Source organism: Phoenix dactylifera, chromosome 2, assembly GCF_009389715.1.
Source record: "Phoenix dactylifera cultivar Barhee BC4 chromosome 2, palm_55x_up_171113_PBpolish2nd_filt_p, whole genome shotgun sequence".
Taxonomy (NCBI): domain Eukaryota; kingdom Viridiplantae; phylum Streptophyta; class Magnoliopsida; order Arecales; family Arecaceae; genus Phoenix; species Phoenix dactylifera.
Genome location: NC_052393.1, coordinates 2,104,369 through 2,132,351, shown reverse-complemented (window position 1 = coordinate 2,132,351; position 27,983 = coordinate 2,104,369). Strand labels below are relative to the sequence as shown.

At 36.1% G+C, this 27,983-nt stretch overlaps 1 protein-coding gene across 6 annotated transcripts; it reads right to left on the bottom strand.

Annotated features, from left to right (window-relative positions):
• Positions 1-832: 832 nt before the first annotated feature.
• LOC103716254 (protein NPGR2) lies at positions 833-21,067 on the bottom strand. 6 transcript variants are annotated; one of them, XR_005507397.1, is made up of 8 exons: positions 20,603-21,067; positions 19,354-19,674; positions 17,946-18,195; positions 13,865-15,089; positions 13,457-13,607; positions 9,920-10,266; positions 4,787-4,833; positions 833-3,526 (listed from the first exon to the last, which is right to left on the bottom strand). XR_005507397.1 is itself a non-coding variant. In XM_039117007.1 (7 exons), the coding sequence occupies exons 2-6, from the start codon at positions 19,606-19,608 to the stop codon at positions 9,950-9,952; spliced, it is 2,190 nt and encodes a 729-aa protein (XP_038972935.1). In that variant the 5' UTR covers positions 19,609-19,674; positions 20,603-21,067; the 3' UTR covers positions 833-4,833; positions 9,920-9,949. The 6 variants fall into 6 exon arrangements, 3 of the variants coding, with proteins under 3 accessions (XP_038972935.1, XP_008802400.2, XP_038972940.1); XR_005507388.1 differs by having other exon boundaries at positions 13,873-15,089; XR_005507391.1 differs by having other exon boundaries at positions 833-3,246; positions 13,873-15,089.
• Positions 21,068-27,983: the final 6,916 nt, after the last annotated feature.

Sequence of the window (27,983 nt, the reverse complement as noted above, 5' to 3'; positions counted from 1 at the left end):
CTTCTGAGGCCGCGGTTGGGGTCGTGGAACCTTCCGGCTTCCGAGACGGGAACTTCCGGGATTGTAGGCGGCGGCTGTTGGCGGCGGACGGAGGGAGAGGTGGATGAAGTGAGAAAGGCGACGTCTTTGGGGCTGGAAGGATGAGAAAGGAGGTCTTGGAGGAGACAGGTGAGATTTTAACCCCTCAAAAAAAAAAGAGACGGGTGAGGAGAGAACGGGGAGGGGAGGAGGTCGGGTGGGCTGTTTAAAAGGCCAAGAAGAAACGGTTTAAATAGATTCTCTGTTTATTAAACAGGTTAAACTCGAATTGGATTAACATGCTTAATAAACAGGTCGGATTTACATTGTAATTTCTGACCTGTTTTAATAAATAGGTCAGATTCAAATTATAATTTTTGACACCGACCTCATTTATGCCTGACCCGACCCGATTGCCATCACTAATGTCTAACGTCATCTAGAAGCCTACTTATCTGAATCATTAAATTGGGAGCGAATAGCTGATTGGTATGAAACAAATCGGTACCCCAACATTTAATGTATATAGAAGCGTTGGCCCAGCACATCAGAAATTTTATGAGAAGATTCATTCAATCAGCCCACTGGGAGCGTTTGCCAAAAAAAAAAAAAAAATCATGCGGCCCGCCTCTTGCAAATGCTTCTTTATTTATTACTCTTGTATATCTTGAAAATCTAGACCAATCTATCAGGAAATATTAATAAATTAAATGAAAACTGATATTCATACATAAACATTAACAAAAATAAATTTTAAGATGCTGTGTAGGACAACTTAGTTAGCTAAAGCAAAGAAAATTACCCACCCCGAGCAAACAAGAATCAATAGACTTTTAAACATTTCATTTCATTGTTTCAAACAATAAGCTAAAAAGTGCAGTGAGATCTGCAACCCTGCAAGTCAGGCAGGCTCATGGTTAACCCTTTTTTTGTGTTGAAGGAAAAATAAAGAAGAGCAAGAGAGAAAAATATTGGTACCATCTGCACAGGCCATGTCCCTAACCTTTCTTTCAGAAGCCAGGATTTCTCCCTGGACCAGTAAGTAGTCAGGCTGTTTGAAAACAATGGATTCCAATTTCCAAACTCCACTTGGGAGCGCACACGATAGGCTCTTCCATGCCTCATATATACCGGACTTTGTTATTATAAAATTTATATCTTGGAGAAGTTTCTCCAAAGTCGTATTGACTTCTTCGTCGTACTCTGTGCAACACATTGTACTCGATATTTGAGGTCCGTCCCCTCATTTTAGTTATCATGCAAAGAATAACAGAAACCCGTCAACCTGTTATGATCTGGGTTTGCTCCCCTTCCACTTGATCAGCAAGCCTGGGGCCAGCAAAACAGATATTAAGGGAATATAACAACTGCTAGGAGGATGCAGGATATAGAAAATAATGTATTCAAGCAGATCATATTGTGGAAAAAATATCAAGATAAATCAGGTAAACAATGACCGGTTTGAATGCTAATAGCCAACCCGGATCCTTCCAAACTTGCCATGGGCTGATTTATTCATTGATCATCACTCTGATCACACCCAAAAAGTTAAGAAAGAATACTCTCTTCCGCCCCTTATTTCCAGGTCCAGGTACTATTGATCTGTTTCAGCTGTGATCATGAAATACGTAGATCACTTTACCAGCAATGAAAAGAGTTGGATTTAAGGGCATAAGTAGAGAGACATTGAGAAGCCAATCAGAATCTCTTAGTAAAGCCATCTTTCTTTGGGTGCAAGAAGTGAAATGAAGAATCACATGAAAGCTAATTAACAATTATTGGACCGTAATATGCAGGATTGGATTTTCTCATTCAATGCTGAGAAGCCGAAATTCATCTGACCTTCATATCAACTACAACTATGATGCCAGAATCAACTTTAATAAACTGGGACCCGTACCAAACTACGCTGATACCGTGTCAGAAAATGTTGAATTATTCTCAGTACACAGATGAAGCCATAAGCTATTCTCAGCAAGTACAATTACCAGTGCCAATCATCCTTATTCTTGACAGTGAGTGCCTCGAGTATCAATTTGAAGAGAATGATCAGGCAAGTTCCACAAGATGATGCAACTGGTAGGTACTCAAAAGCACCAATCAAGGCCAACCAGGCACCCTGTTGGCGGTGCTTTTGAACTCAGCTCCCTGAATGACAGATGATGAAATGAATTACATATAATTACAACAACATTATTGTTAATACTACCACCATATGTAGCAGTCAGAACTTGCAAAAGTTCAAGCACCAAGGTGGTAGCACAGTTAAATAGGGCTTTTCTTCCATCGGCGCGGTCCAGGTTCGAAACTCGCAGGCGTCGATAATATGTGGGGACAGATGCCTCCGCCTGGACACGCTCGGTGGAAATGCTATCTGGTTCTAGCTGGCGCTAGGGGTGACGTACTCACACATGGGGTGACCCACGGATCGGGGAGGGTATAAACAAAATTTTTTACCCGCATCGAACATTCTCTGATGGAAGGGAGGTGGGGGCTGCTACGCAGTGAGGTTTCCCTCCCCCCCTCTCTCCCTTTCGTCTAGCACGAAAAAAAAAAGAAGGGAATCTATAAATAAGATGAACATAGCATGCATTTTTGCCTTTTTGTACTATAATGTAGTTGCCTCTTAGTCACAAAGGAGACCTGGAATTTTACTTCATATCTACAAAAGATTTGGCAGTTAGGAAAAAGTTTGAAGGAAGTGGATGTAAGGAATAAGAAAAATACAGAAATAGGGGATAGGGAATACTAAAAAGGAAATGAGATCATTTTATACAAGGATACAAGCAAAGTAAATCCAAAATAAATCAACAACAATGCAAATTTCTTCAATGAGCAGGTCTTCAAAACAAAACTGCAATAGGCTGGCAATGAAAATTAAAAAAAGTTAATGAAAATACTAGCTTTCCTTGGTATGGTCTTTTACGTTATTGTTCTCCCAGAGTATCACAACTAGTGTATTATTATTCTCCTAGAAATTCCATGCTAATCCATCAAAATAGTTTAAACCACCAAGAAACCACTTTGTATGAAAAAAAAGACTTTTCTTACTGTCAAGTTTTTCTTAAAATAGATGGGAGCTTACCTTTTGGGCTTCTCTTGCCATCTTGGAGTGCAATATATACAGAAAACCACTTTTATAAAACTCTCTACAAGCATGATCAATTCTTGCCGGGCTACCAGCAGATATATGTTTTACACTCTTAGGCTCTGTTTGGTTGCAGCGAGCTGGAAAAAATCAGTGCAAGAAAAGAACATATCAAAATTTCTCATGTTTGATTTCAAACGACATTGCAGAGTTGTAGAGAAAGTTCTCATCATTGAACCACTTGCCTTTGTTGATCTCTCAAAGTTATTAGCTTTCGATGGAAAAATACTAGGCTAGTTGGAAAAATTTGGCTCATTATTATCTCTTTGTTCTTCTCCTTATTTTTCTTTCCAGTATTAAAGAATAGAAAAGATCCGTCTTTCTGTTCTTTCACTTCCTCAGCAACCAAACAGAGACTCGCTGATTGACATGACAAATATTATTTCGTGAAGCCAAAAATTAATACTATTGTGAATGAGCATTCTGGAACTCAATTATAACAATTAGCAAATGTCTACCAGGAACATCTATAGACTACAGCATAGAGTAAAATCATAAACAAGGATGAGGAAGTTAAACCAGCATAATAGTTCCCCAAATTAGTGAGAAAGCATAAATTTATTTCAAGGGTGGGTGCCCTGAATATAAAACTCAACAAAGTATTACCCCCATGGGACCTAGGTAAATATACATAAAGTGAATGAAACCACGGCTCTGTGAATATCTTGTTTACCGAATTCCAGTAACAGAAACATGAAGGGTATATATAACATCATCCAACATGCTGGCCTGGCACCTTGGCTCAAAGCAATGGACTCTGTGGTCCAAACCTGCTACAGCTAGGTCACAAATGGCCTAGAAGGTGATTTGAGTTGGATTGGTTAGGGTCAAGATGGTCCCAATTTAGTAGTTCCTCTTTCCTTTTCTAGTCAAAGGTAAAGACCTTTTTTTTTCTTTTTAATTATTCAGTCTCCCACTACTCTCAAATTTTTTTTTCAGTCTCCTCTTTTCTTTTACCCAATTCAGCGATTCCAAAATGACTTTCACTGTTATTGATTCCACTGCTCGTACAGGAACAGTAGCTTTAATAGAACATAATGCTAGCTTCCAGATACAGAATTTGCCATTAATACTGACCCTTAATCCCATGGTTCCCATCTGACCCACATATGAATGACGGTAACTTATGATGCTTGCTTATGGAAATGCCCACTTTCCCATGGTTCCTCTGGTTCTCTTCTCACTCACAGTTTGCACTTTTAAATTTCTTATTTCTACATGAGTAATACATTAATTTCTACGTAACTTAGAAAACTCCTATCCTCTTTCTTTCTTTCATTTTTTATAGAAAGATCTTTTCAAAAAACACAAAGGTATCCTATGCCAAATTAAAAAAACTACGAACATCAAAGAATATATCGAAACAAGATGTTAGCTCTATTTCTTTCTTAGATTAAAGCCCTGTTATCAACCGAATGATGTCAACTACCGTGGTGTCTCTGAAAACAAGAAACAATCAAGTTGGAGGCCTATCTAAAACCTAATTATGAGTATACATCAAGAAGAGACATTGCATGCTTTACCATGATAATTTTATTAGGAAATTTAGCATATACACATTATTCATGGAAATTTTCAGGTATAGCGATACTAAAAATAATTCAGATAACAAATTCTCACCTAAAACTCTTGTAAATTGATCTGTCCTTTGCATCTGAATCTGCATGCTGAAGAATCCATGGAAATTACCAATCCATAAAGTGATTGAAGCAGCATAAAATAATAGAAAAATAAGCTGCACTTTGTGTCTCATCCAGCTCTAAATCTGTAACTTTGTATTTGAAGATCTTTCATACCACTCCCTCTATTACTCACACCATGCAATTAATGCAGATGGTCGCTAATATACATTTTGAGTTCAAGTTCAATTTGGTTCATGCTTCTAAGTCACACTGTGAACAATATTGGAGTGAACTACATCACTTCCGATGAAGTACAAGAAAGATTTTATATCTCTTTCCTTTGTAGACAAAGGAGCTTTACACGTTTTTTTTATGAATATAGAGCCTGCAAGCAAGTCTCCCAGAAAGAGGTTTTTGCAAAGAGATATCTATCAACAAGTACAATCGATGAGATCACCACTTAATGATGTAGGACAGCCTTGATTAGGAAAAATTAGGGATGTTTAACGGGTTGTTTTGGGCTAAAAGCGTAGGGAAATTATGTAAAAAGCTAGGGTTTATGTTGGTATGCGGATGGAAAAAAATTGGGTGCAAACTAGAGACACAAAGATGAAGTATTGAGGATTTTATGTGAGCTGGAAGTAAATAAAAGGGAATAAAATTTTTGTTTTGATTCCTGAATTTGAAGGCTAATTGATGGATGGGTAACAATGGGTTTTCTTGCTTTTGGTAGATAGGGTTCAGTGGGGATGAAATCAGATCTAAATTTGAGGTTTTAGGGTGCTGTAATTAAAAAAAAAAGAATAAAAGAGAGAATTTCTAGGCATCACATCTAGAATCCTGTAGGCATCACATCTAAGGTTAGAATTGCATCACAGAACTCTAAGAGAAAGCATAATTGCATCTGAAATTTTAACCACCTCTTTTTAATAATGAGAAATTACAACCTCATTTATAGAGTTCTAATACCCTTACTTCTACTAGGACTTAAACTCCAAAAAATAAATCTATAAATGTGACTAATAAAACCCAACTAAAGACCATAAATAAAGCCCCAAAACATGAATAAAATTAACATGTGGCCCATGAGCCATATGACAGCTCATGTCCAGAAAATCTAGAAAATACCCCTAACTCTAAACACTTAAGAAAATGTTAATAAAACTGAACGATCAATATAATACTACTGAAAAACAAAAAATTAAGATTCTATAATGGCTAATTGACCCTAAGCAAGGTTCCAAGAGAGCCCCACCTCATCCAATACAGTCCAAATCAAGGCTGAGCACTAGAACCAGTCTTAGGATGCCTTTTATAGGTCTTCAATGGATGCTACCAACGTCCTCCATCACTTAATATAAACAAACATTGAGCTGAAAAGCTCAACACTTTGTTTAGTGACTTGTTTCCTGATTAATCAAAGCAGTCTTCCTTACGTACCCATGTGAGACCTACAACTACAAGTTTTGACAGGGCTCACAGAACTATTCGTTTGTTGGGAAGTATTAAAAGAAAGCCATGAAGAACAAAATAATTTGGCAATCATACACTAATAAAGCTGTAAAAATCTCTAGATATCCTTATGTATACTCAAAAGGAAATGCCAGGTGATTCAATTTTTTATATTTTACTATTCGAAACAAAGAAAAATGAGGCAATAAGTCATTTCTATTTCCTAGAGTTTACAATAAACTAAGATTTTCTGATATTAAATAATACATAAGAAAACCAACTTGATTCAGATATTGTGGTCCAATTATCTCCAACAGCAATCAACCAACAATAAACTATGTATGTTCACTTAATAGATTGTCTATAGGCTAGGATCCCACAAACCATCACAGTATTGATTGAAACTGCTGCCATTTGTTTACCTTGCAGAACATGGATGCACCTTAACAAACAAGAAACTATTGTTGAACCATACAACTTAAGGAGTAAAATTACTGATTATGTTTGCTCCACAAAAATATTGATATTAGTTATGTCAAAACGACGCCAAAAATTAAAAATCCGAAATCTTGCATCTATAAGATTAGTAACTTTCATCCTCACATGATCTTATTATATCCTTTTATTTATTTGACAGATCAATCTTAAGTCTAAGCCTTCTGTAACAACCAAGAATCTTGCCCAAAAAGACTACCTAAAAGGTGTTATTTAAGATTCTCGGCCATGTATAGATACCCAAGATCTATCCAGTGCATAGTCATTGTGGGACTAAACACATTCTTGTATGGGTCCTCACATACTATCTCTATTTAAGCCCTGACATCCTCGCTAAATTAAAGGTCTAAACCCAATCACAAATACCATGATTAGCTCGTGGTTGCTCAAATATCACGTGTTGTAGTATTTCTAATCCACATGGGTCATGGCCTAGGTTCGTCCATAGGGATATAACACACCCCAAATTCAAAACATAATACAAATATGCTACCGTGGGATACCACCCACGATAATACAAAGTCAACAATAATAATTTTGTATACAAATCCATCTCAAATAAAATATAGCCCAACCCAAGTCATATACCACGAAGAAAAATGAGTACTTACATCACTAGCGCAACCCACTATGGACTATTTAAATAGGGGCATAAGGTAGGATTAGCCTACATCCTGGAGGACTGAGAATGTATGGAAAAAAAAACTGATGGTAGACAGTGTTGAGCCTTACACCCCTTTTCTTTTCTTTCTTCTACTCACCAAGCAGCTAAGTTTTGTTCCCTTCTCTTTCTAGGGCACATCTAGCATCCAAGGCAGCCAAACCTTCACCATTATCACTGCTACCAAAGACCTCTCTCTCCCTCTCTCGTGCGCGTGCTGCTGCCACCTGAGGTCAACCTCCATCAGTGGCCCCTCCGCCTCCCTCATCCTTACCCAGCTGCCATCACCTGACCACCACTACCACCGCCCACCTCTACTCCTTCATGTCTACCTTTCCCTCTCCCCATCCCACCATGGTCACATCACATCCGCAGGCCACCACCTCCTCCTCCAACACCCATCTTAGCAACACTACCTAACTGTATCACCACCACCACCAATCTCCTCCTTGGCCACATCACTCACCACCACCTAAGCCATCACCCAACCACCACTACCTCTTCCTCCACTTATGACCTACATCCCTAGAAGCATAATATCGATTCTACACACACCTCTGCAATGCAAGGCGGTATAAGAAGAAAAAGAACCAATCTTTTCCTTCATCCAATGTTTGTTCATGATAATAGCACCAAGGATTTTTCTACATATGCGAATCATAAAGAAATCACCAAGAAGCAACCCCCAAGATGCAACTCAGCTACCAGCTAGAATTATAAGATGAATAGTTTTAAGTACCCAAACAAATCTTGAAAGCATCATCACCAACATCCCATCCAAGGTCAACAATCTCGATATGGTACACCTTTGTACCGAAATAGCTCTCTAACCATTTTTCTCATTTTTTTATCTCAGTATAACTCGGTATGGATTGATACGCCTCAGTACAGACCGGTACACAACTCGGTATGCCTCAGTACAGGTCGATACACCTTAGTACGGGGCTTGTACCGACTTAAAGTTAAGTTTTGTACCAATTTTCTTCCGGTATGGTATGATACGCCCTATATCGGGCGGTACACCAGTCCATGATTCCGTTAATATCAATCATCACATTTTTACAAGTTGACAGTTCAAATCTCAATCAGTCGTCCCATAATCTTAATATTTTTGATAGTATTTAAGAGAATTAAAAGTCAAAAAGAAAATAAATATTTAGAAAAGGCCCATTTAGAGGTTGATGCATTCATGTCTTGCACTCAGAGCAAGTGATGATCACCTAAAAGATAAATGGAAGTATTTGCATTGGGGTATAAACAGCTGCAGGAGGGTACAATTAGACATCAAATCGAGATTTCCAGAGAAGCAGATTCCTAATTCTCTCTATATACAAAAGCAAGCCTTACCTTTCTCTTTTTGAGAAAATCAAGCTGCTTTGGGATTATGCCCACACTTTTTTAGTGAACTAACATACCCAAGAAAATTCTAGTTGCCTTTCCAACTCTCTTTTGTGGAAGCCAATAAGGTAGTAACATATCTGCGGATCACCAAGCATAAAGAAAAATCCCCTATAGTCTCAAATGTACTTTCTTTTTGTCCAAATTGAATTGAGAACAACCATGTGTAGCCTTTAAGGCTATAACTCAATTTAATATGAGAAAGTATTTTTCCAAGTTCTAATATCTATAGACAATCCACATTCAGTGATGAAATGAATGATGAGTTCAATGAAATTATGATGGGTCCAGGGCATGATGGTGTTTGTTCGAGTAAAATGATATTACTTGAATGAGTAACAAAATATTAATTGTTAGGACACTAAAGATGGACAACCTTACCCATGTTAAACTTTCTATCCAGGTTTATTGCATGAAACAAAAGCATGATGAGCTCAGCAATTGGCTTTTCCAAGATTCATGCAACTAGATGCTTAATAATGGGTCCATGTGACATGGTGCGTGTGGAGGCTAATGAAAACATAAAAAAGTAAAAGAGAAGACTATTTCTGGACATAAGCATGAGTATCTGCTAGTTAACATAAGCAAGCAATGACATTTTTAAATTTACATTAAAAGAAAAGAATTAGTTTGATGCTTTAGAAGTTGGAAGTTCAAATTCAAATGGTTTACATATATATAAGTCCAATTGGTGCATCCTGAAAGAGGCAAGCAACTCTTCATTTTCAAGAGTATCCAGTTATTAATATTCAGAGTTTCCAGTATTATATTTCTTTTTATCTCACTTTGTTTCACCACCCATTATCAACAAAACTACCACTCAGCCTGAATTGAGAACCTATTTTTCTTGAGTTCATCATCTTTAGTTCAGTTCTCCTTTCTGAATCAAACTTCAATTATCACCTACTGACATAAGAATAAGACATCTCGTTTGTTAAACTGCAAAAAATGCCTTTTTTATTTCAGAAAATGCAAACACCTGTGAACAATGAAATCCCACAATGTTTAAGTACTCTCACAGTGTTGATATGCTGTAATCTTTCCAGAAAGCCACAATCTCTGAACTGCAATATGATAGTATTTTCTAGAAAATGAATGTACCCTTGTAGCTGTACAATAGCTTACAGGATAAAATTCCTCCATTAGATAAAGATGTCATCTGAATGGCTCGACTGGTGCAGTCTCTTCAAGAAGAGCAGCAGCCTGAAAACACTCAGCGGCCTCAAGTACTGATCTGCCACCCTCAGCTTTATAAAGAAGACCTAGATTAAACCAGGTAATGTGGTTAGTTCTGTCCAGCTGCAATGCATCAGTCAAGAAACTTCTCACAACAGCCATTGGCCGATTGCCGAGCTGTCTCAGAACTGTTGCTGTAGAGACCAAACTTGCAACATGGGTGGGCTCTAAATCTAGTGCTTTGGTATAAGCTCCTAGAGCTTTTTTGAGCAGGCCTTTTGCTTCATATAGCTTCCCTGAGATATGATCAGTGGGATTAAAATAAGACTAGGGCTTCACATAACATTGAAAGCAGTAATTTCTAACCATGAAATGAAGAGATTTTACACAAAAGCAAAGAACAAAGTGAAAAGGAAAATTTGATAATGTTCTTGACGAGCAGGATCAATGATGTGAGCAAAATTAAAGGATAAAGGCAGATTTACTGGCATCAAAATGTCTGCTCATAGGATAGCATGTTGAGGTAAGTGCAACTTTCTTCTTGTATTGTACAGCAAACCATTCATATACTTTAAGCAAAGAACCAGAAATTCAGCTGGTGTTATGGAGTCCTTCGGGTTTTTTTCTTTGAAAATACACTAATTGGGATTGCATCACAAAATCAATTTCACTCATGGCTCATATAATACAAGTAAAATAGCAGCACCATGAATTTTTTGCTGACTACAAAAAGGTTAAATACAAGAATAGGAAACAACATAGAATTAATACTTTATAACTTTTTGAGGGTCCATCTTTTTTGTCTAACACAAATCTAAAGGAACAAGCAGATACAGAAAAAGATTATGTAAATGAACTTCTAAATTTTTAATGTGATATGACATTAATCAATCAAATATAAACCAAATATACACGTGCGAGAAAGCTGGCACAAGTATCCATTTAGAAAAAAATTATATTATTTTCTTGAGAGATGATTTCATATCATTGATTAGAGGTCGTGAACAAAAGCACCATCAAAAATTTAGTGGAATGAGCACAAGTTCGGCCTATGTAACACAAATTTAGAGAAACAAACGTACAGAAAAAGTTCTTATTGAACATGAATATGCACTTCCAAGTGTTTAATGCGATGTAACATTTATTGTCAAGTATGACCCTATTTTAAGCCTCCCCAACTTTGGGCCTCCAACCCCACCAGCAATCAAGTTAGCATGCGACGGCAGGTGGGCAGCGAGAAATGATTTCATATCATTGATTAGAGGCCGTGAACAAAAGCATTATCAAAAATTTAGTGGAATGAGCACAAATTCGGTCTATGTAACACAAATTTAGAGGAACAAACGTACAAAAATAAGTTCTTATTGAACATGAATATGCACTTCCAAGTGTTTAATGGGATGTAACATTTATTGTCAAGCATGACCCTATTTTAAGCCTCCTCAACTTTGCACCCCCAACCCACCAGCAATCAAGTTAGCATGCAACTGCAGGTGGGCAGAGAAGTGTAAAATTTTAGAAACCATGAACACAAGCAATATCATTTCAATAAATAAGTTATGGAACTGTCTAACCATGATAATGATGTACTGGCCCGAACCGGATGGCACGGAGCGTACCATACCGGTTCAATACCAGTACCCGGTATAAGCGGCGTATCGACACTCGGAGCGCTAAAAAAATCTCGTACTGATACTGTACTAGTGCGGTACTGGTACGATGTCCAGTACTGAGACGCCGAACCTTGTGTCTAACTATTAATTCCAGCAAGTAAACCTATATCAGGGTGCGAAGCACAATCAGAGACTAAAGGCTTGTTTGGATAATTAGGCTGAAATTCTATGGAATTTGTGGGTTGCGCTAATATAACCAACAAAATCATAAGATTACAGGCTGGGCTAGGCCTATATTCATAAATACCTAGGAGTGGTTTTGGGGTGGACCGGCCCAAATCCCATAGAGAGGAAAAAAGACCCGTTGTCTCCTTAGAAAAGTAACATATGTTAGCACTTTATGTGCGAGTTTCAGTAATTGCATGTTAAATCACCCAAAATGCACACAGAATTTACTCTATAATAGTATAAATCTCAACACATGGGATATTATAAGACAAATGCAACTGAATACACTTCCTCTATGCAACTAAAATACATAATCCAAGAGGTGGATGTCAACCTTGTTTAATAAATTTACATAGTTTTTGCAGCATCAATAATTGCGATAACATTGACTTGCATTATATCTTTATTTTAACATATCAGACAAAATCTCATCATTTTAGATATTCTATTAAACTTGTTTTGCACCCATGGATCCATTTGTGACACAATCATTCTTCAAAAATCCTATCACATAATTTGCAATTATACATATACCAAATTTCAATCTCCATTTAGTCTTTGAAGCACTATTGAAGCTTATAGTTCCGTGCAGATTAAAAAGAATTAGACTTCTGTAACCAAGTAAACTTAACAGGCCAAAAATCTCATCACTTGTGTTTCTGCGAGAATCCTGATATCCTATAAACGATGGCAATTCCAGCAGGACCATATCACTCAAGGAGTCTTATTAAATTTTGCAGTCATTTAATAGTAAAGAAACATTATTAATTTTTTGGGTTATTTGCATATAAATGCCCCTTTTTTTACATATTTGCAGATCGACACCCCCCTTACATTAGAAACTCTGCAGAAGGACCCCAAGCTAACTTTGCATTAGCCATAACAAAACATTTACTGTGTTTTTTCCCATGTCTCTCCTTACTCAGCCCTTAGGAGTTTCTAGCTAGTGAACTAGTCAGCTCCTCAATTCCACCACTGCTAATAAAGTTGAGATTTCAATTATAGCTCAAACCTAAAGATGACCACACTTTGGATCATGAGAAGCTCAGTGCATGTAAGCTCCAAAGGGTTGAGTGAGAAGATATATGGGAGAAAATGCAGTACATACTCAATATTGGGTGGCAGAAATTTAACTTGGGGTCCTATTGGAGAATTTCTGGGCTAAGGGAGGTCTTAATTAGTAAATATGTAAAAGAAGGGTTTTATATGCAATAATTCTATGGCCCACATCTTCTACATAGGTGAATACACCTATTTCTGAATCTTCCGAGAATTCCAACCCACCCCTGCTTTTAAAGCGCTTCTTCACTAATTGGATTTCCAAATTATCTGCTTCCCTGAATCCACACCCGCACCCACACCTGCCCTCAATTCTAGCTACTAAGGACTTACAAAAATAATAAAACCTCAAAATTCAATACTTAATCATACCACAGCCTATATAAAAGTGTGCACCTTGAGCTAGGATGCAACTTCATATAAATGATGCAAGAAAGGCCTTAAGAAGTGAAACAGCAATAGTCACACCAAAAATACTTAATCACACCACAGCCTATACAAAAGCATGCACCTTGAGCTAGCATGCAACTTCATATAAATGATGCAAGAAAGGCATTAAGAAGTGAAAAAGCAATAGTCAAATTACCTGTGGCATGCCACCCAAAAGCAGAGTATGGACTAGTACTTTTTAATTTAGAAAGGCAAACTTCTGCATCCCTCCATTGAGACATGCTTATGTAGATGTTAGCTAGATCATGCCATGTCTCTATTTCCAAACTTCTGTCACATTTCCCACCCTGTCACCAATGACATGGAAAGTAAGCATAAAAGAAAGTATCCATAAATTCAAATAAAGAAGGCATTACATTAAGCCACATTCATCAGTTACATACTGAGAATAGTGATGAAGTATCAAAAACAATATCATGTAAAATAATTTTTAGCTAAATGAAAATTGAGTATATTTTATTAGATCAAAAGGCCACTTAATGAAATATGAGTAAGTATTTTGCAGAACAACTTCATAACAGGCTCCAGAGAAAGAACTTGGTACTGTACAACCTTTGAAGACTTTATCCCAACACTAGAGATTTTGGTCCGAAGTTGAATAGTGGCAAGAAGATGAGTGTACGTGTCAACTGCATTCTTCAGTTTCCCCTGTGCAATCTGGACTTTAGCTTTACTTCTCAATAGTTCTCCCTGGCTCCACTTTCCAGTCTGATCCAGGGCAGCATTCACTATAGTCTCAGCATCAACAAACCTCTTTTGAGCAGAAAATATTCGAGCTAATAGAATCCATCCCTTGACATTTGAGCCAGCCTCTAATTTCAAAAGCTGCTTTGCATAACGAAGTGCTGCATCCAACTTCCTCTGCTCAGCATTTTCTAGGCTGAGATTAAATAATATCCTATGATCTTTTCCAAGCATCATTCGTTCAGCCTTTTCCAAAACCTCAAGCGCTTCATTCTGCCTTGAAACTCTCTCTGAATCAGAGGCAGAAGATCTAGCCTGAGATGAAAGAGAAATACCTAGTAGACAATTGGCAACACTTTCCATTTGGTCACAACCTCTATCCAAATTAGAAAGTGCCCTGCGTGCAAAAGAAACACCTTCTTCTGCATAAGCACTGTTCCCCCCACAAACCTTTGAAGCTAGCAATAATGCTTTAACACAGTTTGGGTCCTCCATGGCGCTCAATAACTTTTTCAGTAGATTCAAAGCAGTTAAATTATCATCTTCCCCTAAGTAACATAATGCAAGGGTATAATACCGTTCTTTCCTATCCAAGACACCAGGTAATAACTCTTCAATCTGACTGGCTAGAGAATTTAGCTGCCCAGATACAGATAGAGCAAAAATGAGATGATCAATGATAGATGGGTCCCACTCAATCCTCTTGAGACTAAACTTCCTCAGGAGAATCATCAATAGAAGAATAGCCTCTTCTATATTGTTTCTAGGTATAAACGAACCATCCATTTGGGACCGGAGGTTAGGAGGACTTGCATCACAACCTCCATAAAGAAGAAAAATAGCAAATTCTTTTTGTATCTTTGCAACAGACTCAGCATCAAGGCTCCAGTGACTAAGAAGGGCCCTCCGGTATGACAAGATGCCTTCATGGGAGAAGCCAGCCAGCTTCCATAGCTCTGGGAGCAACTCAACTGCCTTGCACACTGTCTCCTGTAATTTACAGTCAGTAGTAAAGTTCTCAGGTAGGCCTTCAGGTGATGCAGATTCCACAGTATCCAGAATAATGTTGCATGTTTGAGCAGCTTCTGCAAAACGATAATCAAATAAGATTAGCCACATATTACACATTTTAATATTTACTTCTTAAGCTTGACCATGCAAACCCACATAAAGCACTCTAAAGCACACCACTCCATCTATCCATCAGATTATCTAGGTCATCCCGTTGCTCTTAGCTACAAATTGGCACATAAAACGGCTCAAATTGTGGCAGCATGAGAAGCTAAGATTGATGGCATGATTTAACATGCAAAGCTATGATCGACTTTTAATAGTCACACACATGAAGGGATTCTAAGTAGGTTCAATGATTTTTACTATTTTAATAGCAACACCTTTGCGCATCTCCGAGAAATGGGTTGCACTTATCAGCTAATGAGTCCCGTGCTTCTATAGCAGTGCCCACTATTAGAAGAGCGAGCAAGTTCAAAGACAAGGTAGAGATGGTATGACCAAAACCAATCAAGCAGTGGTAAAGACTAGAAGATTTTCTATCTAACCAAGATAAAGATGATTTCACTCTAGTGTATTCTATGGCTATAATTCTGACCTCATGACCATTTTCATTTGTATTTGAGAAGACACATACCCCAAATACTTCATTATTGGTTTGATTATTTTTTTAGAACCATGTTCCTTCAACTTTCCTGTTCAGCATTCCAATGTTTTCAATGCAAAGATCAACACCATTCAGACAGTGAGACGCAAAATGCAGCATATTCTGAAATATCAGAAATCAAGGACAAGATTTTAGAGGATATACCGTCAACCCTCAGTGTAGACTGCTGCAATTAGAAACTTGGTACTTCTAATAATTTCATAGCTCCCTAGTACATGTCAGGATGTCTATAAAAGAATCTTGTATATTATATCCATCAAATTAACTTTTCCAGAAGTCATGATATATACTTTACCTAAGATGAAAAAACTATGTATATGTGCTTTCCTTTTTTTGAAGTTTCCCTGTTAACTGCCTTAGAGATAACACATCTCAAATGATTGACCTTTCTAGAATAGAACTGAGTACGCCTTCAATAATCAAGGGCAGAACCAAGGGGACCAGGCACCCGCACCCCCCCCCCCCCCACAAAAAAAAAACCCCAAAACACACCCATGGGGATTTCTTTTATAGTTTAATAGGTGGCACCCTTCAAATAAGATCAACCACAGTTATATCGTAATTAAACCAGGCCCCCTGCCCTAAAATTTTGCTTCAAATAAAAGCTGGCATCTAAATAATTACCTAATTAGTCTCTTAACTAGTTGAGTTATTTATAATTTTATCTTCTCTAAAATCTTGGAAACTTATCTAATCCATAGAGAGAGAGAGAGGGAGAATTTTCTTACTAGTTAATCCAATACCAAATCAAAAACCCACTTCAGCCTATCGTCCCATGTCTCCCTCTAAATGTCTCTAGTCTCCATGCCTTGTTCTCTCATAGAGTACGACCATTCTTTTAATAAGTACACCGCTCTTACTTAATCTCAAGCAAGTTAAAAATATGAGTTCTAAGTAAATTAGTAGTCCCTTTATTAAAACTAGTGAAGTAACGCTAGTCGGTTCAAAGCTATACATCAAATGCTCCTTTCTCAGAACCATATGCATCAAATAATAAAATCACAAACCTGGATGCTCCTCTCTCATGGTTTCATTGTCCTCTCATTCAAAATTATTTTTTTTAAAAAAAGGGCAAATCCTCCTCCACCTCTTTTATAGACAAAGAAAAGGAAGCAGCACCATCTATAGTTTACATAATAGGCTAAGATACAAACCAAACTTCAAATATTGTCTCTTCTTAATTTTTTGCTTCCTTTGTTAGAATTCAAAATCAAAGGGAGCTCCTCAAATCATCCTCTTCCTCTCGCCCACATAATGCTATGATACACTCCATTTTCAATCACATGTAAAATGTAATAAAGATAGAAATTTTATTTTATAAATCAAATACATCTTTAAATAAATTATGAGACTTAATGGTTTCATTGATTGTCAATGTTTTAATAATCCTGCTTCATTGAGATTATTCATGATGTCGTTAAACTTTTTGACAAACAGGTTGATTACTGGGTTTTTGATTTGATATATCAATATTTTTGCACCCCCCCCCCCTAAAAATTCTGGTTCCACCCCTGTTTATAATATCTGTCAATTGTCCTTGATTTTTTGCATCACCTTAACATAAATGGCAAGAAACCTGTATTGCCTTCATTCTAATGATAAGGTACAAAGAATATAAATATTTAAATCCATAATGTATACACAGGATATTTGCAAATAACAGAAAATAGACAGGTCATACTCCAACAGTTCAATTACATGTGCTGCTGACATTGTAATTCTAATGAGTGCCGTGAATACTTGGCATTATACAACTTTCTTATTATAACAAAAAAAGGAATATGATCTAGGAATATATACCTAACCTGGGGGTGGCTTGGCCAACCAATACATAAGAGTGGAAATGGAAACACATATTGAGAGTAAAAAGAGTAAAAGGGGCCAGAGAACATCTAGATTAAAGCTAGAGAATCTAAAAGGGAAACAGAACCATCACAAGGGCCAGTCCTTACTTGATATAAAACTAAAACTAATGACAGATTTGATGTGGATTTAGATTATTGAAATATTAAAAATATAATTCAAAAAGTGTATGGAATGGTCAAAGTGACTCTGGTCCGCCAATTTGGCCCTGCACTACTCAGTGGCATTTATTGGAAGAGGTTCCGGTTCCAAGATTCATTAATGGAAGCAATATAAATCGTATTACTGATCCAGCTGGCCCTCCTTGATTAAAAACAAAAAGGCTAAGGAACTTCAGGCTAAAGATTAAATTGAGCATAGTAATGCATATTAACCTGCTCAAAAATTAATGTGCTTATACCTTTAAACCTGCCAAGATCTTGCAGTGCTCTTGCTTTAAGGTATATTGCTTCAACAAGCAGACTAACAGCATGTTTCGACATCAGTGGCACATCCCAGTGTGAACGAAACTTGCGACGTTCTGTTCTTTTAGAAATGGATATTTTCATCTTAGGGGCTATTGCAGCTATGTCTATTCCATCAAATACACGAAGTGCAGCTTCTGTATTTCCTCTCTGATATTCTAATCTTCCAAGCAATGCTCTAGCTTCCTGCAAAATATCAAGTTAGATGAGTTTCACTAACAGGGACAGTGCAGAAGCCATGCACCTAAATGATGTGCATGGTGAAATCCTATTGATCACAGTCATCTGCATGGCCGTGGTGTCTGTATTTCACAACTCCATATGGTTCTGAAAAGGATATCTATCTAGAATCTGTTGTTTCATTGCTCAACATTTAAATGCTTATACAAACAAGTGATCTATGTATGCAAGCTTCAGTAAAAGCACGAGGTCCTATCTCTAAAAGATGGGCAGTTAAAACCATAGTGTTTAGATAACAACATCAATCCCAAAAAAAAGGACCAATCAAAAGAAGAAGGGTAAATCTCAGTGAACTTATTTGCTCATGTTTAATTTCGAGAGAGCTAATTTAGCAGAAATCCATCCTAGCCAATATATCAGAACAGATGAAACATGCAGCAGCACCCCTGCTCACTCCTTTTCCAACAGGAAACAAATTCTAAGATTTCATACAGATATGCACAATAATGAATATCGATGTCAATACAAATTTATGGAAGCATCACTGGAGGACATGACCTTAGAATTAAAAGACACAAAATTCTATCATACAAAAAAAAATAATGTATTAATTATAGTATTCTCAAATAATGATTCTACAAATTCAACTACAAGTAGAACATTTTTGTAAAAGCACCACAGAAAGGATATGTTTCTTTTCAGTAACTGAAATATAGATCCTAAAAAGTATTTTATGCGCTTAAGGCCAAAGAGGATAGCAAAATAGGAAATAAGGACAGGAATAGAGGCTCTGCTAGGATTTGTGTAAACAGAGCTGACTAATAATCAAATTGTGCATCTTTTACTACAGTTCTGTAACTAAAGATGAATGACGAAAAAAACTAATCCATGCTAGATATAACTGTCTAGAAATGAAAAGCCATAGTTTGCTGAGTACTCAACAAAACACTATATATAGAGACTCCTGAATGTTATGAGAGTCTTGCTTCTTAAGACAGTTAGCTATGTGGATTCAACAGAAACCATATAATGTATAATAAAACTACTAAAGGTAACAGCAAAGCCATTGTTTCTGCACCATAAGTTGTCAGCATAAATTGCCCGTTCCCCATGAAGTTCCATAACAGCAAAGGTTAAAAAAGAAAACCACAAGGAAAGACCAACCTCATAATTCAGACGTACACCCTCACGGAGAGAAGATTCAGCTTCTTCAATGTTGCTAGTGTCAAGCCTCTGCTCACCCTCACCATTTTGAGAAGAATACCCACTGGCTGAGCGATCCTTGGTAGTGACAGACTCAGACGACTGAATCATTTCATCCACTTTCAGTTGTTCCCCAGAACACAAGCACTTCATTTTGTTGTGTGGAATTAATCTACTGGAGATTGCCTGTCCCTTCTTCCATTTCCTACCATGCATGCTGCTTAGTCATAAACAACACTCATTTCACCATTATACCCCAGCTGTCTGATATCAGAAATACCTCTGTAACATGAGAAAAGAACAGCTAACATAACAATCAGAGAATTCAATAGGGAACCAAAGGTTGAATATACTGAAGTTAACGAGAAAACAATTGTTGAAAAATTAAAAGCTTTAGATATCGCATCCTAAGGAGCAAGGACTAACAAGGAAGTTGCCAAGTTTCAGTGTTGGACACCAAAACAACTAAAAGAGAACACCGAATTCTTGTTCCTGCAGAAATTACCCTTCCACAAAATATATCACCCCGCTCTTCGAGGAAAGAAAAGGAAAAGAAAGAAAATAATTTTTTCCAAGCCCAATAAAGTTATCCCAAGATGAGAAGAATAAAATCATTGAATTCTGAACTCATACAAATCATAAGCAGTACAGAGATGCATGGACCAACAACAAATTACCAAATCTGTTCCCTTCAAAACCTGCCCCATCACCTCAACAGATCCCACACAAAACCCTACGAATTTTACTCCTCCATGCACCAAAAAGCACAAAAATAATAATCAGATTTGCAAACATGTCCTGACCCACATAATTTAGAAGGTGAGGGGGCGTGTGGAAAGAAAGAAAGAAGAACGAGGAGAAAATCAACGCAGCAGTGAACAATTAACCCTTGCTCCTCCAAAAATCAACTACCAGAAGAAACCTCCAAATGAAAGAAACTGGAACGAGGACCAATAATGCTAAACTTGCACTAGAAAATTCTCCATGGAATAAATTTCAAAACAGATGATAGCGTTGCTTCCCCAAACTCCACAAAAAACAAAGAGAAAGAAAAAGAATCCAAACGCCTGACCCTTAAAACCCACCAATTTCAACCCTAAAACCCAGAATCCTGGAACCCCAGAAACACTTCATAACCACAAACACGTTCCAGAACCCAGAAACTCCATCCCCTGCAAACTCTAACCCTAGAAAGGCAAAGAAACTTCACCTCAATCTGCCGCACCGCAGACGAAATTCGGCCCAGATGGGAGATCTCCTCCACCTTCCCAACCTGCCGGAGTTAACGCCGATTCCAAAAACCTACGAATTAAAGAGAGAGCCGACACAACGAGACATTAAAAAGGACGTTTCTTTACCACACGACGCTGTTGCAGGCCACCAACCCAGTTCTTCAATTCCTCCATCCGGCCCAACTTTACCACCAAGAAAATTCGACCTCCAAAAATCTTGCCAAGAAATCGCGATTTCTTACAAAAGATATACCAAACAGAACTCAGAAGAAAACGCTACTCTTTTTTGTTAAATAATCCGCCGAGCATCAGATTTGGAGAAAAAGGGGTGGTAGGAACGAGAAGGAGAAAGAAACAATCAAATACGAAGGAAAGAGTCAAGAAAAGAATAAGGGGGAAGAAAGGAGTTAGATAAATTTGGTCAGAGAAGGAGGATATGGGACGGAGAGAACTTTAGAATCGGAGAAAAAGAAAGAAATAAAAACTTCTAGTGGGCCCCGTTTCCAAAGTCTGAGTGCGGCTAGGCTGCCGCCACGTGGCATTCCTGTCCCACATGCCCCCCGCGTGCGACGGCTTTGGGGAAACGCGTTTCTCACGAGAATAACTTGTGTTCCCTCTCCCTTGTGGAATCGCTCCGTTTTTTTCGTTTCCCGGGCTGTGACGTACTGCTCCGGGGAGTGGCTTCTCTCTGCCTTTGCTTTGCAAAAGAAAGTTCGAAAAGCGCTTCCTTCAACTTTTGCTTGCAAGTTTTACAGCTCACTGCCGGCCGCGCTTTTCCGTTGAGCTGCTCTACCTCTCCGTTCAGAAACGGTTCAACTAATAATTTCTTCTCCTTCCGACGGGGACTGGATATTTTATTTTTCTTTTTTTTGTCTGCAACATGCTGACAGAATTATATATACATACATACATACATACATACATACATATATATTTATATGTGTGTGTGTATATATACATATATATATATATATGTATATATATATATATATATATATATATATGTGTATATATATATATATATGTATATATATATATATATGTGTGTATATATATATATATATATATATATATATATATATATATATATATGTATGTATATATATATATATATATATATATATATATATATATATATATGTATGTATATACATATATATATACATATATATATATATATATATGTATATATATATATATATGTATGTATATATATATATATGTATATATATATATATATGTATGTATATATATATGTATGTATATATATATCTATGTATATATATATATATGTATATATATATATATATATGTATATATATATATATGTATATATATATATATGTATATATATATATATATATATGTATGTATGTATGTATATATATATATATGTATGTATGTATGTATGTATGTATGTATGAGAAAAATAAAGATAGGTATTAAACATTTCAACAAAATTTTACGTTTCGACAAGACAAAATGTATTCCGGCCATTCCATCCTATTTCTTTAAAAAATAAAACTAAGATGGAGCCAGAACTCCGAAACCTATCATGCATGAAGAGAAGTAGAAAGAAAAATAAAAAAATAAAAAAAAGAATTCAAAAATAAAAAAAGAAAAAGAAAAAGAAATACAAGATAAAAAAAGAAAGAAAATTAAAAAAAAAGAAAGGAATAAAGCACAAAAAGAAGAAAAAGAAAAAACAAAAGAAGGAAAGAGAAATAGAAATATTTATCGGGATATATGATCGAGACTGCCGCTAAGATGGAAAAAACAGGGGAGCACACTATTCCATGGAGAAACCAGAATATCTCTATCCCACAGGATTTAAAACCTTACATTTTAATGCATTATTTACCATTATAATATCTATTATAATGCATTTAATAGATATTGTTTTCACTTGTACCTCTTCTAAAAAATAAAAAGAAAGAAAAGGAAAGAAAGGAATAAAATACAGAAAGAAGAAAAAAAAAGGACAAAAGAAGGAAAGAGAGATAGGAATATTTATCGGGATACATGATTGAGACTGCCGTTAAGATGGGGTAAGACAGAGGAGCACATTGTTCCATGGAGAAAGCAGAATATATCCATCCTACAGAATTTAAAATATTACATTTTAATGCATCATTTACCATTATAATATCTATTATAATGCATTTAATAGATATTATTTTCACTTGTACCTCTTCTCAAAAATAAAAAGAAAGAAAAAGAAAAAAAAGAATAAAGTACAGAAAGAAGAAAAAGAAAGAACAAAAGAAGGAAAGAAAGATAGGAAAATTTATCGGGATACATGATCGAGACTGCCGTTAGGATGGGGTAAGACAGGAGAGCACACTGTTCTATGGAGAAAACAGAATACCTCCATCCCACAGAATTTAAAACCTTACATTTTAATGCATCATTTACCATTATAATATATATTATAATACATTTAATAGATATTGTTTTCACTTGTACCTCTTCTCAAAATAAAATACTATTTTTTGATCAAATTCCTCTTCAAAATTGATTGTATGATAGCAAATATATATTTTATCCAAAAATGAATGAAAAGATGACACCATAACTTTTCCATTATTGTCCTTTATTTTTGACCAAATCATTTCTAGAATATTTATTGCAATAATGATTATTCTAGACTTCTAGTATAAATTTTGGAATACCAGTTTAAAGCAAATAATGATCATTACAATTGTTACAGAATACGATCAATAAAGGTTTCAATATTGGTATGTTATAATGGTACAATACATCATTTAGAACTTTGATATAAGTAGGATGGGTGCTTTTAAATTATTGTAAAGAGTTAGATTCGATGCTAACTCAATCATTTGACGGTCTAATACAACTAGGGTCTTTCCAAGAGGCATGTGTCATGCAACCTTTATTACTTGGCTCAACCATATCATACATAGTCTTTGCTATACTCATCTCAATATGAATTTAAATGCCATCCAACCTTCATTACCATAGTGGTAGTATTGTTATTGTAGCCTCTGTAATAGCTTTAGTATGTTTTATTTCTGCTTACCAATGTATCAACTCTAATTAACCACCTAATGTATGAATATTCTATTTTTGTTATTTTAATTAAGTAATATATGGGATTTTTATACAAAGTTTAGATACCTCTAATTCCATTCCAAACTAAACGAGAGCCAAATCCACCTCCATGACTTAATACAACTGTCAAGAAACTTTAACAACAAGGTAGTTGGCACCTTTATATGGTCCTTATATTATTACAAGTAAAATAGATAGATGGTAAAAGAATATAATTATAAACTAGTCTTAAATAAAACCAACATCTGATGGTGTATTTTGACTTAGGTTGGCATACATATTTTAAAAAATTAATGGAAGAGGAATAATCAAGAATACAAAGATAATATTGTTTTTAAGAGGGTTGTGATATGGCGAATTATTGATACTTTTCAACAAAAAAGTTTAGAGTTATAACATCACTTAGGCAACATTAACTCGGTGGCCTATCTCTAGCTAATTTTGTTTGTTATGTTTTATGCATCTTTAGTTTACTTTGTTGTTGTTATATGAAACATCTACGTAGTAAAATACAGTTTGGAGAAATCCATCTCATCGTCATTAAATTTCTCCCTCTCCTACTTCATTAAGAAAATTAGATATGTTTCTCTCTCATAAATAGGGTTAGCCCTTTCATTGTTCCAATTTAACTTTTATAGAAGGAAATGATGAAAACATAATGCAATATGAAATATCTACAAAATATCTTAAATGACAAGGACCAATTAGGGTTTGCTTGGGCATACTATAAAATGATAATATTACCTTAATTTTGCTACTTTCTTTTGTAATTATGAATTTTTATTTTTAGACTACTGGGACTTTTAATGCAGTCAAATCCGGAAAAATCACTCAGTTTCAGAATCAGAAATTTCTACTTTGGATAGAATTTTCTAATTTCTTTATTTATTCTTCTTATCACTTTGTATCCTTTCTTTTCTCCTTCTAACACTTACTTGAAAATGATTGAGCTCTCAAAAATTTTTGAACTTTTGTGTTTCAAAAAGAAAGGCAGAAAGGGCAAGATAAAGATTTTGAGTTTTTTTTTTTCCCTTAAGGATAAATATTTGTTGTAGGCCAGTTGACACACAAGGATAGCAGATCAAAACGTCTCTAACATGATTTACACCATTGTTGGACCTTAGGCAATTACGAGCAATAGAATCGCCTCTATATGGAATTATGGATGCAGAGTTTACTCATCTAACTTTTGCATCAAGGCCTTTGGTTGTGGGTCTTTGGATTGTCCATGAAGACAGATGCATATCCAGCATAACTAGCACTTATGTTGGCACTTAAGTTTAGCTTAGCAAGCAGAACTTTGTGTTAAAGAAAGCAATCTAAGGCCGACTCACATTGTTATCTTCCTTGTTAGTCTCATGGTTATCTTCCATGTTTGTCCTCTTATCTTATTTAACTTGATATGATGCCTTTTCCAGATGATCTATCTGACCTTAAATAGATTAATATACCATCTTTTGTAACTGACTATAATTCATATATTGTAAAAAGCTTGTATCATTATCTATTATGCATTTGTTCACCTTTGTAAATAGAGGACTACTCAAGGGTACATATAAAGATCATATTGTTCATTTTTCCATCAATATTTTTTTAGTTTAAGATTGTCACTAATTTAATGCCTACACAACTCCAAAAGCAAGTCGTGAAACCCTCAACATCACGTAATAGGCATGGCATAGATTAATGAAATTATCATACTATGCGATAAGAAGTTACTACTACTTTTCTAGTTGGAAACATGAGAATCTCATGCTTGTACCAATCATGATGAACTGATGATCTCCCCATCCATTACCTTGAAAGTAATTCTAGTTTATTACTCAAATTTTCATCCCAGTTCGATACATCATCACCTTTTTGAATCCAATCTGTAGTCAGTGCTAGAAAGATCTTTTTCTAAAATATTCTCATTTCCTTCTGATGCCTCGCACTCGTATCACTTTAAATTTATATGCTCTTCCAAGAGCCTCTTCATTTTAAGCCTCCTTGCTCTCCTTGTCACTCAAAACACCTTCCATACATGAGAGACCATGCAAGGCACCCAATCACTTATCATCTTTAAATGTCTAATTATTGGCAGTCCTCTATAACTACATCTCGTTACCACGGACCAAGGGGACTTGAATTTGCTAAGAAACCCTTACAAACAAATCCTCTTTTTTCACTCATTTCCACTCCCATCACCATCTATGAGTTGTCACTTCGTGGTATCTATTGTTAGAAGTCCATTATTTGTCCTACTTATACTAGGATTCTATTCCAATCTAGTTGGAATTGTGTATCTTTTAGTGCTAGTCCACTTTTGTTAGGTTGAGTCTTAGAATTAATATATTTGAGTTTGTTTTTTAGCTGGAGAGAAATAGTGATGTTTTTGTCATGTAATAGGAGAGATATTATGGTTTTATAATTGGGGAGGAGAAAGCCATGTGAAGAGTTGAGGAGAGAATAATTTTTGTATGTGGAGCCTCTCTAGTGAGGCATCTTTGTGAGAGAGGGCCAAACACATTGTTTTGGCTTTTATTTTCTTTTGAATAGAATTATGTTTCCTTCCAATTTTTTTTTCTTCCACTACAAATATTGTTTTTAATGTTTGGTGTTTGTTCTGAATTTTGAGTTGGCGCGGTCAATCTACTTCAGCTGGCATGCAATTCTACACCTATTTCAACTACTTAACTTTCTTTTCATCAGGGTAGAACAAGAGTGAGCTAACAAGACAACTTTAGGTAAGCTCCATAAGTTTACCCGCATCAAGTCCATGTACTTCCGGCTTTTAGGACCTTTAGATCTCCTTACTTTTATCCAATCCATTTGTCTCACCATAAGCTTCTTATCTAACCTTCTATCATATAAGATACGGTGTAGGTGAACTCTGTACTATTTGTGAGTCATAAAAGAACAGAATGAAGAGGTGAAGAAAATAAGGAGAAGATGAAGATCATAAATCCATAATAAAGCCAAAGATCAAACGAAAGGCTTGAGAAATTATTGAACTTAGTATAAATATTCATAATGCTGGACACTGTTCTACTCCTCACATTATTATAAAGAAGACACTCAATATCTTAAATTAAACCTATAACTACAACTAACCATATCAAATAATTTAAATCTTAGCCGTCGATCCTAAACTTCATCCATGAGCTTTAGAAACCAACTTTGACCCAAAAAATACCAAAATTATGCTTGGGATTCACATTTCTGCTCAGAGCAACAGGTCAAAGTACCTTGGTAATGGTCTATCTAATATTAATCATGTGTAGCTAAGATTTGAACATCTGATTGAGAAAACTGACCTTTTGGTGGCATAGGTGGAAAATTTTGAATGCGAACAATTTTGATAACTCTTCAGAAGAAATTTTCTTATTTTCTCTTGACTTTTGAACATCTGATTGAGAAAACTGACCTTTTGCTGTCCTTTCTCGGGTCTGTTGAGTCTCTAGTAACAGCCTTTTTTTTCTTAACAACAAATGCTACTCCAAAGTCTCAAAGGCTATTCATTGCTTATCACCTCGTAGTACTATTATATTAGATACATGAATTGATCAACCTAATACTCTGTACAATCCTTTTTCAAGCTTAATACTTCACTCCTATTGCTGTTTGAATCAATCAGTGATGACAATCTCAGGATTTGTGGTGTTGCCTTTTCCAATTGGAGGCATGTAATTCAGCACAATAGAAGGATAGAGTAGCATGCTCCCCTCATTCCACGAGTCAATTCGCTCAATATTAACTTTGTGACAAGATAATAGCGCTTGCAGCTACAGGATATTACAGGGAAAAAATGAACAAGAGTACATCTTGCTGGTGATATATTAGCCAATTAGGTTCAACTTGCCCAGCTCAGGGGAGCTTAGGACTAGCTAATGTAGGGTTGGAAGGTCTAGGGAGTTAAATGGCCGACCAAAGTTAGCTTTTATGCTACATTAATCCATTGGTTATTGTGGGCTGCATGATAGAGTGCAGCCCTTCCCAACAATGGGCTTTAGGGTTAGGCACAACCTAGGCACACGGACTCTAGGGGCTTGTTTGAGATCATATAAAATTTTGTTCAGTCGAAAATAGGGTTCGGATTGGAAATCTGATGGGGCTTTAAGAGATAGGGACTCCAGTAGCAAGAAAGACTCACTCAAATGAATTGGTGGCTGCATTCTGTAAAGCGCATACTCGCCGATGGAGTTGCACTAATCAAACAATAGCAAGCCTCAATGAAACTCTCTCCGACTAACACGGCCGACTGCATGAAGTGAAATGCACAAACTGATCAACAAACAGTATGTGCTG

Coding starts and splice junctions, on each gene's coding strand:
- LOC103716254 (XM_039117007.1), bottom strand. CDS start 19,608: ATGCATGGTAGGAAATGGAAGAAGGGACAGGCAATCTCCAGTAGATTA. Junction 18,196..19,353: donor GTGTACGTCTGAATTATGAG/GTTGGTCTTTCC, acceptor GATATTTTGCAG/GAAGCTAGAGCATTGCTTGG. Junction 15,090..17,945: donor AGATCTTGGCAGGTTTAAAG/GTATAAGCACAT, acceptor ATCGTTTTGCAG/AAGCTGCTCAAACATGCAAC.